Source organism: Tasmannia lanceolata, unplaced genomic scaffold (genome assembly GCF_043159265.1).
Source record: "Tasmannia lanceolata isolate RefF3 unplaced genomic scaffold, GAP_Taslan_0.1 ptg000018l, whole genome shotgun sequence".
Classification (NCBI taxonomy): Eukaryota; Viridiplantae; Streptophyta; class Magnoliopsida; order Canellales; family Winteraceae; genus Tasmannia; species Tasmannia lanceolata.
In genome coordinates this window covers 51,262,732-51,280,542 of record NW_027518695.1, presented here as the reverse complement: position 1 = coordinate 51,280,542, position 17,811 = coordinate 51,262,732, and the positions used below count along the sequence as shown (strand labels likewise).

The 17,811-nt window shown below is 37.7% G+C and overlaps 1 protein-coding gene and 1 long non-coding RNA gene across 3 annotated transcripts; both read right to left on the bottom strand.

The window, feature by feature from the left end:
• Positions 1-1,757: 1,757 nt before the first annotated feature.
• Positions 1,758-13,290, bottom strand: LOC143851308 (uncharacterized). 2 transcript variants are annotated; one of them, XR_013236283.1, is made up of 4 exons: positions 13,242-13,290; positions 7,416-7,533; positions 1,953-2,665; positions 1,758-1,828 (listed from the first exon to the last, which is right to left on the bottom strand). It is a non-coding gene; the product is annotated as an uncharacterized LOC143851308 (long non-coding RNA). The 2 variants fall into 2 exon arrangements; XR_013236284.1 differs by having other exon boundaries at positions 1,953-2,651.
• A 46-nt stretch (positions 13,291-13,336) lies between these two features.
• Positions 13,337-17,302, bottom strand: LOC143850408 (putative disease resistance protein RGA3; the record flags this gene model as incomplete). Its single annotated transcript, XM_077359665.1, has 1 exon — positions 13,337-17,302. A coding segment is annotated over exon 1 (3,744 nt), but the record flags the coding sequence as incomplete, so codon positions are not given.
• Positions 17,303-17,811: the final 509 nt, after the last annotated feature.

The following is a 17,811-nucleotide window of genomic DNA, read 5'->3' as shown; positions in this document are numbered from 1 at the left end:
ATAGCCACCGGCTCCAATCGTACCCTACCTTCGTTATCCACATGGGGCAGATCAACCAGAGCCACTGAATGGCTTCCTAACTTCTTTTTCAAGAGCGAAACATGAAAGACCGAATGAATGCGTGACCCTTCTGCACCTACAACCTGTAAGCCACCATGCCAACTCGTTGAAAGACTCTGAAAGGACCATAATAGCGTGAAGCTAGCTTCATACTCTGCCGCACTGCCACCGTTGTTTGGCGAAAAGGTTGAAAACGCAAGTGCACCCAGTCCCCAACTTCAAATTTGCGCTCAGTTCTATGTGCATTTGCGAACTTCTTCATGCGGTTTTGAGCTGACTGCAAATTATGCCTCAATAGGCGTATGAAGGCATCACGATCACGAAGGGATGTATCAATAGCAGCAACCACTGCATCACCTGGTACATAAGGGATATATGTAGGAGGGGGTTGGCCATATATTGCCTCGTAAGGAGTAACCTTAGTAGCCGAGTGAAAGGTCGTGTTGTACCACCATTCTGCAAGCGGTAACCACTTGACCCATTGTCGTGGCCGATCACCTGTCATACATTGCAAATAAGTTTCTAAAGTACGATTCAAAACCTCGGTCTGGCCGTCCGTTTGGGGGTGATATGCAGAACTGAAGCACAACTTAGTACCATGCAACTTGAAGAGTTCCTTCCAAAAAGCACTTGTGAAAATTGGATCACGGTCACTAACAATTGTCGATGGCATCCCATGTAGACGAAAGATGTTATCCATGAACACCTGAGCGACGTCGAGCGCTGTATAGGGGTGAGAAAGAGCCTGGAAATGACCGTACTTACTGAGGCGATCTACCACTACAAGTATAACTTGCTTCCCTTGCGACTCCGGAAGGCCCTCAATAAGAGCCATCGAAATATCTGTCCACACTCGCTCTGGAATAGGTAGGGGCTCCAATAAACCAGGAGATGCAACATTCTCTGATTTATTTCATGCCCAAAAATGAAGGTTACAACTTATTTTCTATCAAAAGGACTTTCCTACTGCACTCTATTCTCCTACCGAACATAGAATTCAAATAAGAAAGCTACTAAATAAGTTCCAACTAAATATAGAAAAGAAAACTGTAAAAATACTCTTGCTGCATATAGAATAAAAAACTGCTAAAAATATTCCTGCTGCTGCCACGTTCATATCAATTTTGAACTCAGATTCATCAAACAAGCAGCCCTAAAAATCAAATGAAATCTAATAAAAAAAACTGAAACCAATATCATCATCTGAGTCTCCGCAGGTTTTCTTTCTTCTCTTCCTCCTTGGGGGCAAGTCACTTACAGCAACAAACTTGCTTGGATAAACAATTGATCAATGAGCTAAAGCAAATTAAATATCTAATCAAACAAATAGAACAGATCGTAAACCGTCCTGACCTTCAACTCTGTATCTCTGCTCAGTGTCTCCGTGGCAGACGAAAACTCTAATATTCTTCAAGGCCCTTTCCACTTCTTTCTTATCTTCTCCAACCAAATCTCTGGTTTTCCTCTGAGAAAGTCTCACAGGAAGTCACAACAGTTCTGCAGATTGAGGATTATGCCAATACTTTCATGTAAAGCTGTCACAGTGAAATCAACGTTGAGCGTTCGGCCCTATTGGGTTGGTTTAAGGCTCTAAAAGAACCCTCTAAGGCCAACTGCACCTTCACCAATATCATTGATCCCTCCCATAAAGCTTGAATAAAGAGACCTTCCCACGGGGATGCATTTCTCTGTTGGGATTCTCTGTTGGGCACTCTCACAGGATGAGACATATTTCTAGTAGCATCAGCAGGACTCTAGGAGTGTACGTCTGCAAACAAGTAAAACCAATGGCTGATGAGAAAACAATGTATTTACATAAGTTCGTAACAGAAATTTCAATTATTAGGGGCCTGAAAATGCGTGTTAAAGAACAATCAATCCCAACTCCTCACCGGCAGGACCTTCTCCCATCCAGCAGGCAATTCACCAAATGAGTGACTTCAACTCTGCCGCCTCCTCTTTATACTTCTTCTTATGTTCTGAGAATTTAGCATTCCATTCTGCTTCAAGACCAACACCTTCTTGGACTTGGCGTCTCCAATGACTGTAAAAGAAGTGTGAGACACAATATTCAACTGCAAAAAAGTTCATTCACTTGAGAGAGCAACACAAGTCCTTCCAAGTTGACATACCTCTTCACCTCTTTCACCCATTCACTTGATTCCAAATCATTTTTTTAGCAAAACTTCAACTCGACTCAACCCAAGTTGCACCCTTAAGCTCAATGGGAGAATTACAAAATGATGGGAGGAATGTTATTATTGGAAAAAAGAGTACCATTCAGTTTCGTTTGAAAATACCTGCCAATTACTCCAACGAACAGAACACAAGGACAACTTTCCAAGCTTTGGAAACACAGCTTCTATTTTATTAAACACCCAAAGCAGTTCATCACAATATCTCCAACAGCAATAACCCAAGAGGTGGGCCCCATTACCTATCTCCCTTGAATAGAGATTGGTGAAGAAGTCAAGCAACAGTTGCACTTGGATGGATCTCAACTCCGACTTTTTGGGATTTGCCGAATCCGAACCGTGAATCCATGTCAGATCTCGACACGTGAATCCGAATCCATGCAAAATAGGTGCCCACTGAATTTTTTAACCTGAAATGGAAAGATTAACATATAAGTTGAATTTATATTCGTTGAATTTTAGCTCAAATTGATACATCCCTGATTTGCTCCATAGATATATTACATGAACATGGAATTTCCAGAGGAATAACCTCATGGAATATAAATTTGGAGAAAAAACTACAGTACGACAAATTCTTTATGCAGTCATGTTCCACTGAAGCAACATCTAAACAACACATTCAAACAATAATGAGTATTTAAGGTAAACCTAACTGTATTTAAGAAAGTACCCAATAAAGACATTAAAATGAATTTAATCACCACCAATCTCTATTCAAAATAAGTTTTGCATTAGTACACTAAGAGGCAGTTAAGCACCTGATAAGAAAATTATTTAGCCCCACTATTAATTAGCAAAGATTAAAACGATATATGGCCTTCTTTACTTTTTCTTGATGTCCTTGATAATATCTAGCAAAAAGGCTGAGCAAATATATCCAACCAGATATTCGACTTTGGCTAGTGTATAAGCAAGATGACGTATTTTCTTGGAATATTGAGAATTATAATAAAAGGACAGAATATTTTGAATCCGGTGGACGTACTGTTTAATCGCCATGGACATGCGCATTTCTGAGAGATTTAATCTCCCAAAGATAGATGCAAATTTTGCAAGATTGTTCATTTTTCCAGTCTCAGACGAGGAAAGAACTAAATTCTGAATGGGTGGTTTTTTCTACGGAAGACAAACACCTAGAAAATCATCAGTTTTCTTAGTATTTGTAGAGATTTTCGAGACATCATCGTTAATAAGTTTGATCAGACATAACTTGCAACATTTTTTGAACCTTCTCGTATACCTCTCCTTCCATAACTCAAAGGATGTGGAGCAAATCCTTCCATAATATAACTTTGCATCCAAAGATGAAATACTTGGCTCAAGCCATCAAATTTGTTGAAGTATAAAAAAATTAAATATTGCCTTCTCCAACAACATAAGCTTTTGTAGTAACTGGTAGTTTCACATGATAACATAGTAAATGCCTGGGTGGGTTCAAACCTCCTGGATAGCAAAATCCACATGCAATGGCAAAACCCAAAAGAGGGGCCACATGTGCCACGTGTGGGCCAACCCTAAAACAGGGGCCACACGTGAGGGGGAGTGCTAAAGTATAAAAATATTAAATACTGCCTCCTCCAACAACTTAAGCTTTTGGAGTAACTGGTAGTTTCACAAGATTGTAACTTGAGGGGTCCAAACAAGGTGGAGAGATAGAAAAAATGAACAGAAATCCTTCAAATTGAAATTGGGCAGCTAATGGTATATGACTTCAAGATTCACAACTTTTTCAGAAAGGCCATCTGGATACAACTTGTCTAGATTTTTTAACAGTCCTTCATCTATATTGAATTTCTTGAAACGGAGTACGAGAATGGATCACTATCTATGAGTGTGTGGGTGGGTGGGATGGGGGTGGGGGGTGGCGGTTGGGGTTGTCAGGAAAAAAGAGTTTCATCATGTGCAAGTGATTTTGTTCTCTTAGCTATGTAATCTGATTTCCTTGCAACTATCTTCCCATTTTTTCCTGGTTCACAGCACTATTTCCAGCTATGGATCCTACAATTCCTTACAAATCTCCATGACAACCCCTTCAGCCATCTTGACCCTGGCTAGCAACTTAGATTGAGCCCTGGGACTGATCTTCCCATTGGCTTCGATATAGCAATACTCTTAACGTAAGGTCAGTGGGTGGCATAGCTAAATTCCTCATCAAGATGACTGGAGAACCATCGACTAGATTGTCCCAGCACAACGATTAAAAGCGTCTTTGGAGCTTATTCCATTGAAGTAGTTAGGGCTCTAATTGAGTGAGCCGTGGATCATAAATGATGATCATATCTTAATTTAGCTAATCCAGCGACTCAAGAATTTGGATAGAGTTAAGAGAAATGCCTAACTTATAAGAGGAGGTAGAGACCAAGTACTCCCATTTCAAATCGTAAATTAAGCGATTTTCAGGGTACAACAAAGTATTGTCATTTCTCTTATATTATTACTTAAGAGTCCACCTCAAATCGTAAACCAAGCAATTTTCAGGGTACAACAACCCAATAGGGTCCTCTTCAAGTTCAAACTTATGCTTTAACAGAACACACCAGCTGAGAGATGCCTGAAGCAGCAACACTTAAGCTATTGGGTACTGAAAGTACTATCATTAGGAGCAAGACATTTAATAAGTTATGCAAACATTTTCTTCGCAACTCTCTGGTTTGTGGATTGCATGTTTGGCATCTGGATTTCTTTGGTTTTTCTACTTGTCAGTAGGACATTGGTATGGGCAATATGTAGAGGCAGTAATTAGCAAATTCTCAACTTTTTGAATTTCAAATTCTGTTTACTGATGCAGCCTAATAATATAAGTAATCATGGACAACATTTTAATATATTGCTCTGCTCTCATATACAAGAATATGACATTGTCAATACATTTCAGTGTTACATTGCAGGCAATATAATCAAAGTGTTTCGCTACTTATGATGTTATTCAGTGGTAGGTTAACAATAATATGAATGTCACTAAATTACTCTCGTATTTTCTAAATTTGCAGCCTCTCACTATTATGCATTTTGTTTTAGTATATTCATACAGATTCTCTGTTTCTGTTAGTATTAATGCAGAAAAGTTTTATTTACAGAAATATTTCCTTGAAAGTAAAGTTAATATCGAATATAAGAAATTACAACGTGAATGCCAGCTCCATTCACCCATAGTGCCAAACACCCATATGCCCGAGTATTGGAACAATTGGGATCCATATTGCCTAATAAAGTTGTGAAGAGTGGTCCTAACACCTTTGCTAGTTGTCCTAGACCGTGTCCTTGTTTGAGGTTTGGAGAACATGGAGTTACTAGTCCTCAAGTTTCCAAACTAACTTCAAAAAATAATTTGGAGTATCTAATTTATTGTCCTATTTTACGCAAAATTAGTTTTATCCAATACTTAAGAATGTGTTGTAGCCATTGTATTCAGTAGGGTGACTAGCCATGTCAACTCAACTCAAGATCACGACTCATACCTGGAAATCTTTCTGAATGCAACCATCTGCCTACACTGCATTATTCTTTTTAAAGATAACAATATAGCATTTGAACATAAAACCTTGAGTTATAGCAAAATGGAACAAGATGTCCAAGGAAAGACGGTAACAGAAAAAGCTTCCCATCCACAAAGAAGATGACTACATAGTATTAACCACTCTATAATTCACTATGCCTAAGTCCCTATTCGTTTTAGATTGCGAAAACAGATTGTGAACCCCAAACCGATTCTTGGACTCAAAATTAAATTTGATTTTGAGTCCAATAATAGGCTTGAGGTTCACAATCGGTTGTCGCAATCTAAAACGAACAGGACCTAAGAAAAAACTAAATCTCGAAAAATCTGCCATCAGGAAAATAGTGCTTGAAGTGTCACAACAGCACAGAATGGCTAAAGCTTTCACTACTTTGATAGATGTAGCGGATGGGAATAGAAAAAACATCCCCCCTAAAATTTCCCACAAACTACTGGAAGTGGAGGGTGTTCTCAATGCTCAGTGAAGAGCACTCCACGGTCTCTCTTTTTATGCCTATTTGCAATATCTTTAGTAGATGTACAAATGTGGTTGAAGGATGTTGAAATGAATTTGTTATAGATAGAATAAGTGTAGACAAGCACTCCACGGTCTCTCATTGACAGCTTGGTCTTCTTCATTCAAGTTTGATTTTTCCGAGGCCTCTTCTCTTAGAATCCAATCCTCCAGCCTACGAAGCCCATCCTTTTTCTTTGCCTCCCAATCTACTTCATTAATCTATTGTAATCTTTGTTTATCTGTTTCTCACATAATAGAACATCGTGGTGTCTCCCATGGATGTAGGCACCATTTTCAAACCACATAAAACACTTGTGTTATCATTATACTTGTTTTAATGTTACTTTTGGACGTAACATCGAATTAGGTTCGTCAGATTTCTACACCGAGTAATCATTGAGGGGGGAGGGGGGAGCCTCCCAATCAAATGATGCAAGCTGTTAAATTCATAGCATGTAATACGTACAATAGAGGATAAATCAGTGGTAGTGTCAACAGACGAATAGTACAAAGGGCCCAGCCAGTAAGATTGCTAAGACAGGAAAAAAACATGGTTTTAGTGTTGAAAAGTTACTACAGTTGCTTTGTTGCATCTGAAGCATCAGTCTTTCAATGATTTTAAGACATAAGGATTGATCCAGTGGCCTTGCACTGCAATCCCTGCCCACTGACCCAGAAGAAATACTTACTAGCATGCAAGCTATAGTAGAAAGTTACCCACACTTACCCAGAAGAAATAAAAAGATTAATATAGTTACTAGCATGGAAGCTATAGTAGAAAGTTACCCACAATGCACTCTAGCGAAGTAAAAGGAAAAATATTAACAAAGATGGAGCTTCAAAAATCAGCTTGGGTTGTACATCTAGAGGCATTCTAAATAGAATTGCTAACGATTTCATTGTTGGCTCTTTGAATTTATGGCCGCTATTAAGAATATTGTAATCCAACTCTCTAGACTTGTTTCTGTGCTAAAAAAGGAACCACATATGCTTTCATTTCATATATTCAGTCATAGGTCAGTCGCTGAGACTCCTTTAGGGAGTTCCGAATCTTAAAACCAATATAACATTATCTTTGTTGTTGATACAAGTGCAATCATGATTTGCATACTAACCAACCATAGGTATGATGGTGTGAAGGTACCTATTGGATATTACATTCTGGACTTCTTGATGTTCAATATCCGTTCAAGGCTGCAAATATAGATATTCTGCCTTTTAATTTTACAATGAGAGAATGGTGCCCACCAATTTCGCTTAACCTGAAATGAAAAGATTAGCATGTAAGTTGGCATTTATATTACTTGAAGTTTAGGTCAATTAGGTACATCTTAGATTTCTTTCTTAGCTTGAGTACATAAACATAAAAATCCAGAGAAATAAAGTCATGGAAGGTAAAGTTGTAAAAAACTACAAGTTGAAAATTCTTTTCACTGTCATGTTCAATTGAAGCAATATCTAAACAAGTAAATAATTCAAACAATAATGGGCATTCAAAAAACGGAACTAAATAATAAAGAATTGAATGACCTTGTACTCATAGTAATGATTTATTGGGAAAGTCTACTGTTAGACAACAACAAAACTTTTGAGTAAATTTTTTAAAGAGGAGAGTAGTGTTTGTGTGCCATTTTTGGAGACTGAGAGGGATTGAGCTTTTGAAAAGAAGATAGAATTGAGAACTATATAGGACAGGTAGAAGAAACAATGGCTTCGATGGGTGTAAGAAGAAAGGAAATATGTATATCTAGTAGGAATTTAAACTCAATCCCTTATTAAGGGATCTTGATCCCTAAGCTTTGGTATGGTATAATTTCTTCTTTAATCATGTAAGAGAGAGAGAGAAGGGGTGGGTAGGGAGGGGGTGGGGTGGAGAGGAGAGGAGAGAAATCATGTAGAGGGGAGAATAATCTATTTTTCTTTGTTCTATTAATGAGCATGACAATGTATTTTCTACAGTAGAAATTACCAAAAAAATAAAATATTCCAATAAAGGGTAATCAAAAAGCATGTAGAGACATAGTTAGATGACATGTTTGAAATGCTCACTAGTGCACAATGTTCTACAAAATCAAACTATGAAGTGGCTAGATCAAATCCAAATCAAGTCGGGTGATGAATGGAAGGAGACATTCAAGGCAAAAAATAGTCTCATTGGATGGCTTGTGATGCAAGCTACTTTTGTTTTTTGGGAAGTTGTCCACTTGCGTGGAGTTCCATGGTGGTGAGTGGAATGAATTATCAAGAGAGAATTTCTTTCCAACTGCGGGGTGATGTCATCCAAAGAATAGAAGTCATATGGTTCACAGGGGGACATATTTTCCATTTACCATGATAAAAGAGGACAAAATTGAAAAGAATGAAAGAAAGAGAGGAAGTTAACATAAAACGAAGGCATTTTTAATAGAGAAAAGAATAATGGTCAATCTTCTTTGATAACATATTGGGGGCCTAAATGGGTAGTTATGATAGTTGCATTTTCCAAAAGTTGACTACATTGAATTCTCTATGCATTGTAGATTGTTTCTTGGTTGAATGCGGTCAATATTTGAATTTTCCACGCATTGCAGGTTGTTCCTAGGTTGCATAACCTTACGTTTCATATTTTGCTATGCTTTGTAAGTTGTTCGAAGTCTTTAATTCTAGCATGTATAAGATAAGGTAGTTGGTTCATGCAAGGAACTTTTGATTGATATGACATTTTATATTTATAACCTTCAAAACTGTTAATTTTGAGAAATATAGAATGGAAGACCAGCCTATCTTCCCTTCAACTTTTGGGTAGTGTTAAATGCTATTTTACCGTTAACATTGTTATTAAAGTTATCGCCTTCACATCCTACTTTGTGTTTTCTACCAATGCTGTAGCGATTCGTATTCGGATAGCTTTGAATTTGTGTCGAACTTGTAATAGGAGAAATAGTCATCAATTGTTTCCCGAAAGTCGGTAAATCAAAATTTAGTAGTTTTTTTATTTTAGCAATTTCTTTGTTCTTTTTTGAGTTTTTCTAGGTAAAGAATATTATTAATTACTTATGTTTCAACAGATATAGAGTACAAAGGAGATTTTTTTGGGTTTATTTAGAAAGGACTATCAGTCTGGGAGTAGAAAGTTATGCTTTAAAAATTAGAAGATGCTTTTTGTACAAGTACTATCTGCGTACTTCATTGTAAGGTTTCAGTAGAAAGTTCATAATTACTCTTTTTGATGGACAAGTTCTATTACTGCTATGGGAAAGAAGTTCATTAGCTTGGAACCTTTTAGATACGAACAATTCATGATTACTTATTTTAGTGGATCTTCTTTAGTGCTTCCATGAAAAAAAAAAGTTCATGATTTTGGAATTTTTTATTTAGTGGGCAATTTCTAAAAAACTTTCTAAGATTTTCAATCTCTCTACTCCATTGTTCCAATTGATGTTGTGTTTGCTTCTGATTTGCATCAGTTTTGCATCAATCTTGAGTTCTAGATAGGCACGTTCCTATTAGCTATTTGAAGTTGCAGCAATCCTGTTCTCATGTTGGGCTCTTAAGGATTGACTGTTTCAAATGGGATTTATAAAAGTATGATATGTGCCAAGAAAGATAAAAGGGAACCTTATCTACCTCAAAAGGAAGTCAAGGAGGAAACTGAGAAGTTTTGGAAGACCCATATTCTAAACCGATTCGTCAACTAGAGGACTCTTGATCAGTAGGAAGATGAACCCAGTCTTTTTATGGAGGAAATAATTTGAGGAAAGAGCTACAAAAGAAAGAGGGAAGATGAGTTGGAATCTGATACTAAAAAAAGTATGAGAAGCAATGCTGGTAAGAGGTGTTTAGGCCAGAGTCTTTCCATGAAACAAGAAGAAGAAAAAAACAAAAAGGACTGAGAAATAGAGTAGATGAAACAAATACATCGACCTATCAAGTATCTACACTAAAGCTGAGATCAGTAGACAAATGTGGAAAAAGAACGATTGGTCCCTTGTTTCGACCTATCAAGTATCTACACTAAAGCTAAGATCAGTAGACAAATGTGGAAAAAGAACGATTGGTCCCTTGCAATGAAGCTTAATTTTATGTGTTGTTATGTTAGATAAATTCGTTTTTGAATATGTAGGGATCATGCTATAATCCTCCTTCCAAAAGGAAAACTAGAGAGTTAAAATCCAAGATTCTGATTCTAATAGTATACGAAATATCAAAATGCAACAAGGATATCATTGTTGAGTAAGATAGAAAGTCATCGCCGTGAACCAAAAATGATAAGATGGTCTGGGAATTTGAAGGTTTGAGTAAAGGAATACTTCCTTCTTTATGAAAAGTTTGTTATCACAGCTTCAAGGAAATTTTATCTAGACTGAATGTGAAAGAACTATGAGAAGAACAATATTCCTCTTATGTTGCAAGATGAGTTGATATTACCGGATAGGGTGGATGATAGTTTAGACTCAAGCAAAATCCAAAACAAGCTTGCGATTTCGCAAAAGTAAATTGGTCATTGGATTGAAATCCAAATATAGAACCGATATGAATGCCAAGATGAAATAAACTTTTCCCAACAAAATTGGCTTGAAACATGTTCAGTCTGTAGAAACTATCTAATATAGGTTTGAGTTTAGATGAAAGGAAATAATAAGCTTATTCTAGCGTAATATTATTTCATAAATGGTCCCCCAAAAGGAAATTCTTTACAATGAAGAGGTAAAAGCTTAAAATTTTGTTGTCTACTGTATTGTATTGATTATGAATCCGAAAACCACAGTCCCACATTTATTCTTTTTGCACAAGAAATCACTGATTGAACATTCGAAACCGCTCCCACAGATTGACTTTGCCCAGAGATCATAGAGACGAATGACGCTTCATACGAAAGCCTATAATGGTCGTAACTCAGAGAAAGATGGAATGAGGAGTCAAGTGGTTACCGAGGTTACAAACATTTTGGATTCCTCCTCGAGTCCACTGAGAATAGATACAGTCTTTCCAATTACATTTGGTCCCAACTGAGACTTTTGACTAACCTCAGTGAATGGATAAAGGCATCCAAAAATGATGGAGAAGTGAAAACAAATGGAAATAGGCAGGGATCATTCTTTTTTCTTTTTGGGTAGGTAAGCTAGGATATAACCGCCAACCTCTTTATCATTCTTTATTTGGAAGGCCCAAACTAAAAGAGTAGATGAGATTTTGAAATAAATTGGAGAAAGTTTAGGGCGATAATAACTTGCAACTAAGAAAGATCCAATGAAGCATTTTAAGTTAACCTGTGTGTGTGTGTGTGTTTAACAAAAAAGAAGTAAATATGCCAGTGTGTTTGCATGTCTGTGTTTTTAATTTTTCTTATTTAGCAAAAAAATTCAATATGTGTGTGAGAGAGAGAAAGAGGGAGAGATAGAAACAGAGGTACAAGCAAATTGGAAAATTATTTCAATGTTGATGCTAATTTCTAATAGAAGTTGGTGTAATAAATTGAAAAGAGAATCCTTGTAATAAATGCAAAAGAAAGTCCTTTAGACACCACTCCATCTTCTTATACAATGAATGATGACAAGGAACGACCAATGAATAGAAAGCTCAATACAAATCCATGTTGGCTTGTTTGACTTAGTTAAAGTTAACTGTGCATAGATCATAGTTACACACATTGATCAAATTCTTAATATAGACACTTCTTTTCTTTTAGATAAGCTGAAACTAATTGAAAAAGGAGAACAGAGAAAAATAAAACAAAAAACTACACCAAGGCACAAAGCGACTAAAGGAAAAGAAAAAGAAATCACATAAGAACCAAAGCAGCCTGAACGGTGCTTAAATTCAACGATGTGTATGCGGTAAATTCATCCCAGTTGGGATTCTTTTTGTTACAAAAAAAAGGTAACAATTTATTGTATACTACTAGGTAACTAAATTTCAAAATAAATGAAGAAAAATGTAAAACCCACTCTACTAGCATCATATCAACTAATGCCAGATTTGATTTTAGAGAAGAAAAATTCAATCCAGACATACAACAAAGAAAAACATTTAACCTACTTCGAACCATGTAAGACAGAATTTTGTCTTCGCATCTATAATTTGTTTGAGTAGATGTCTTTTCCAGTATCATGGTGTTCCATCCTAATCCATAGAACTAGAACAAAGAGCTCTGCTAGCATCACATCAACTAATTTTGAATTTGATTTTAGATTAAAATATCTCACCCTAGACATACCAACAAAGCAAGCATTTAAACCTGCTTTGTCTTCTCGTTTTCATTTTTCATGGATAAGTGCACTTTCTTTATGAACTTGAAATTCCAATAAATGTCTGTGTGTGAGGGGTAGATGAAAGATGAAAGATGAAAAATTAACAGAGTTTTGATGCTCAATTCTAGAAGAAGTTTAGGGAATGTAATCAATTGCAAAAGAAATCATCAATCAAATAACATTTAAAGCAAACCAACACCAAATAAAAAAGGAAGAAGATTTGAAGAGTTGCTACAGATCAATTAATCTGAATGATACCAAAGAGTTCAAAACAGAGCATAAATTCAATGAATCATATAAGGTAAATTCATCCTAGTTAGGGTTCCTTTCGGCTTAATCAAGTCATAATCTACTGTATGGCAAGACTAAGACAAGAAATTTTGAGCTATGATGAAAAATTACAGAACCTGAAAAAAAAAAATTCTCATATGAGTGTCCTTTCTTTATGAACATGGAATTCCAATAAAATTAATTATTTGTTTTGTTTTGTAAGAAAGTGAATGAGAGAAAATGAGGAAATGAAAAGAGATAGAGAGAAATTGAGGTTTACTATTCTTTAAAATAAATAATGGATTGAAATCTATTCATATGATTAATAAAATCCAAGAGCCCTAATTTGGGATTGAACCTCTAGCTCAATGGTTAAGGCTTTTTCATCAACCTGGGGGTCGGAGGTTCAATCCCATCTTACATACCAAAAATAAATAAAACAAAAGCCAAGAGGAGAGACAATCGTGTACCTTCTCCAGAGTAGTCTTCAAACCCTCGAGTCATTTATCTCTATTATGGGGATGTGTGATATATTGGGCCAATATTGGCCTCTGTTCTTTTGACACTGTTTCTCTACTTCCGGACAGCGATCAATATATAATTCCTGAAGCGTGGTGGGCAACCCTTCCTCCGGCAATGAAAGGAGTTGAGGACACCGATCAATGATCAATGTTTTGAGGGAGGTGAGGTTCTTCAACATCCCCTTGGGCAGGGATTTCAGATTATGACAAGAATAGATACAGAGGGTTTTAAGCGTGGGGGGCAGTAGCATGCTTGGAGAGAATTCGAGTTGTGAAATATACAAGGTTTGGAGGGATGCAAGGTTTTTAGAAAAGATCTCAACATTATCAACTGAGAGATATGTAAGCATGTCGAGCGTTCCCTCTGGAAACTGCGGCATTAGAGGGCACTTTCTAATTGTCAGTGTATGGAGGCTGATGATGTTTGGCAATGACTCTAGTTGTGGACAGTTATAAATACATAATTGTTCGAGGGAGGTGAGGTTATTACGCATCCCCTTGGATAGGGACTTGAGATTAGGACAGTCGGAGATCGAGAGAGATGTAAGAGCGGTGGGTAACTCCTCCTCGCCTGCCAATGACTCCAATTGCGGACAATTTCTAATTACCAATTCTTTGAGCGATGTAAGGTTGTTGAAAATCCCCTTGGACATGGATTTGAGATTAGAACATGAGAATATTTTAAGGTATTGAAGAGTGGCGGGCAGTTCCTCCGCTGGCAAGAATGGGCATTGAGTAACCAAGTCCAGATGTTGGAGGGAACTCAGTTTTCCTAGCCCCCTTGTAGGCGTACGCTTGAGGCTATCACAACCGAGGGATATATTGAGAGATCTAAGCGTGATGGGAAGGCCCTCCTCGTCGTCTCCCAATGACTCGAGTTTACGACACCACTCAATATTTAAATATTGGAGAGAAGGAAGGTCATGCAACCCGACCTCCTTTGGCCAAGACACCAACTCATTACATCCAGTGACATGCAATTTCTCAAGTACGGTTAAAGGTTGAAGAAATCCAGGGGGTAAGGATATCAGGCCTTTAATAGAGCGAATTTGTATTGACTTTAGAGTAGTGAGGCAAGGAACCGAGGCCAATACCATCTCATTACAGTCTCCTAATACCAAATTATTAATGGATGGGAGGTGGGGAAATCTCTGCAGCTTAGGACAATTTGATATTATTAGTGTACCAAGACATGGCATGTCCCCTTCCCTTGCACCACACCATTCCTCCAAATTCAGCATGTTTACCAGCTCTAACTCCTCCAATGATGGAAAACCCTTAATAACCTTATTGGACCCACCAATAAACTCACCTTCAATATGTTTCAATCCATCCATTCCAATAATATAGAGCTTCTTGAGGAAAGCTAGCTGGCCAAGGGGTGGAAGCTCTTGGCAATTCAAACATCGAACCAGACTAACAGTGGTCAGATTCGTCAGATTACCGCTCATCATCCACCTGGGGAAACTAACACCACCATATGATAAAATCTTTAGGGTTTTGAGGTTGGTGTGAGGTTGGAGGCCTTCAAGTACCTCCTCATCAACTGCAACAACTCGTGGATTATTATTGCTCCATTCCAGCGTCAACTTATCCAGGTACTCTTTCTTCTTCAAATTGGCTTCTTTGCCTTCCTTCTCATCTATCACATTCTCCAAATTTGAAATGTGAATACTTCCCCTCAACTCTGTCAAGTTATTTAACTCCCTTATTCCACATCCATTTTCTTTGCCCACAACAAATATAGTCAGTGTTTGAAGACTTGTTAATTTCCCAAGTTCCGGCGGCGTACAAATCTTACAACCCTCAAAAGCGAGATGCCGTAACTTAATTAGGTTGCTGATGGACTTTGGTAGCTCAGCAAGTTGCATGCAATTGCAAAGTTTCAGTGTTTGCAGATTATAGAGGCTAGCTATTGATTCAGGCAAGGTTGCAATAGTCGTAAAAGAGAGATCAAGGTACCTCAAATATTTTAATTCTCCAATAGAATCCGGCAAATCTCTTACACAGCTATGACTCAAATCTAACACTCGTAAGCATCTCAATTTTAGGAAGAAATCATGAGCAACTTGCTTAGTGAGTGTTTCGTACCTTGGCAGTAGCAGAAATGTGCGCAGCCTCTCAAATTCATGAAAGGACTCGAAAATTCCAGAGTGTTCACTGCGTTGCCATATTGAAGCATGACGAGCCTTTGCAGCAACATTCCAAGAGTCAACACTATTTTTTATTCTGAAGTATTCATCACCAGAAACGGAATGTGCAAGGTCATGATTTAAGTCATGCATCTTGTAGCATGATCTGTAGAGCCGTTCAAAATATTGAAAGAAGGACCTTGACATCAACTCATCAAAATACTCGAAACCTATGTCTTCCAATCGCTTCCTTCCTTCAGGTTGGATAAATCCTTCTGCAATCCAAAGTTGGATTAGAGTGTCCTTGTCAAATTCATAATCCTTTGGAAACAGGGAGCAATACACAAAGCATTGTTTCAGACATACAGGCAAGTGATCGTAGCTAAATTTTAGTATTGGAATAATATCATTTCTCATCTTTGATATTTCCCACAGTTCACTTTCAAGGATATTCTTCCACTTGTTCTCATCAGTATTTGAGTGTAAGATACCTCCAAGAGCTTTTATTGCCAAAGGCAAGCCTTTGCACTTTTTCACAATATCTTTACCAATTGCTATTAATGTTGGAGGTATATCTGAGCTTCCCACTGTGAATGCCCGTTGTTTGAACAAGGACCAGCAACCTTCCTCATCTAAACTAGCCAAATTATAGGCAGGAATGGTGCTCACGATTCTTGAAACCGTTGAACTTCGAGTAGTTATTAAAATTCTACTTCCTTTAGCCCCAGAACTGAATGGGGCTTGTAGCCTATCCCAGTCACTAGGATTGTCATTCCATACATCGTCTAGGACGAGTAGAAATCTCTTGCCACTCAATTCTTCCTTGAGGCTAACTTGAAGTGGTTCGATTTCGTTATGATCAAAAGATTTCTTTGTCACTGATTCGATGATTGCTTTTGTTATTCTACACAAATCAAAATCTTCAGAGACACAAACCCATCCTCGAACTGGAAAATGATCTTGCACCTGTTTATCACTGTAAATAAACTGGGCGAGAGTTGTCTTTCCGAGGCCCCCAATGCCGACAATCGGAACAACAGAGATATCCTTGGATGACGACGATGACGACGCTGATGATGATGATGCAAATTCATCCAACAACAATTTTACTATCTCCTCTTTATCGTTAACCCGGCCGCATATTTTTGATTCATCTACTACCGAGCTCATCTGTAGTGGCCTTTTTGTTTCACGCCGCCTCCCTGCATCTCCTTGTTTCAGATGAAAGTGATGCCTATCCTGTCCAATCTTATCCAATCTCTCCCGAATTTCTTTGATCTTATGTCCTATCTCATGTCGAAACTTAACTGGGTTGGAAGTAAAACAAGAGAAGCATAAGCTGCGCACCTGCTTCCTGTTACTGGTTTGGATATTTCCTTCCAATTTTGATCGGAGCACTTCAGTTGTAAACTCGTCCACTACATCATCTGCATCGTAAGCAACACCCTTAAGCTTCCGAAGCCAATCTTTCACTGCATTACTGCTTACTTGCTGTTCTTCAGCATCTTGAAGCACAGCTTGAATTGCAGATAATGTGGTGGATAGGTTTTCGACCTCTTCGTCAACACCCCATAGTAATGTAATCTCTTGTATGACTGAATCCATCAATTTGCCAACGATTGTATCAACAAGAGGAGACAGTAATAGATCAGCCATACCTTCTTCCTGTATTGGAGAGAAGAACCAGAGAAAGAAGCAACGAACTAACAAATCGTGATTCAAAAAGAAAAAGCAAGTTTAGAGCACTATGAACTCAAAACGCCTCTGTTTTTTTTAGCACAGAGAGCCTCTTGCAGTGGGGAAAAACAAGTAATCTAAGAAATCTAAGAAATAATGACCAGCAATCGGATATAGATTGATCTGAACCGTTGGGCCTTGCTTTGGATCTCCATGCCCCAAAATTATTGCAAATCGTCGATTCTTAACATCACATGGACTGGTATGAAATGGATGGCTCTGATTAGTTAATGATGGGACCCATATTGTCATTCATTTGATGGGGAGATTTTTACCATCAAATGGGGCCCATTTAAGCACTAGTTAATGATATTGTTCCGTGTGGCCGATAAGGAGAATCAAAGATGAAATAATTCGTCTACCCTACTCACGTGCTCAAGCCAACGAGCACCACATGTTAGAAAAAAGCCAGCGTGGCTTGAAGAGAGAAAAAATCTTCTTATGATTTTTTGCCGAAATTACCAAAATTTTCTAAACGATTAATTATTATTATTATTATTATTTTTTGCTGAAGTTCGGCAGAAATTTCGGTTTAAACGAAGGCCAAAACTGGGATTGAAACCGAAATTTAAATCCATGGGCATGAGACCATGACCATTGGCCTAGCCTCATGGCCCTTTAGTTCGACGGTCTAGATAGTAGACGCAAGT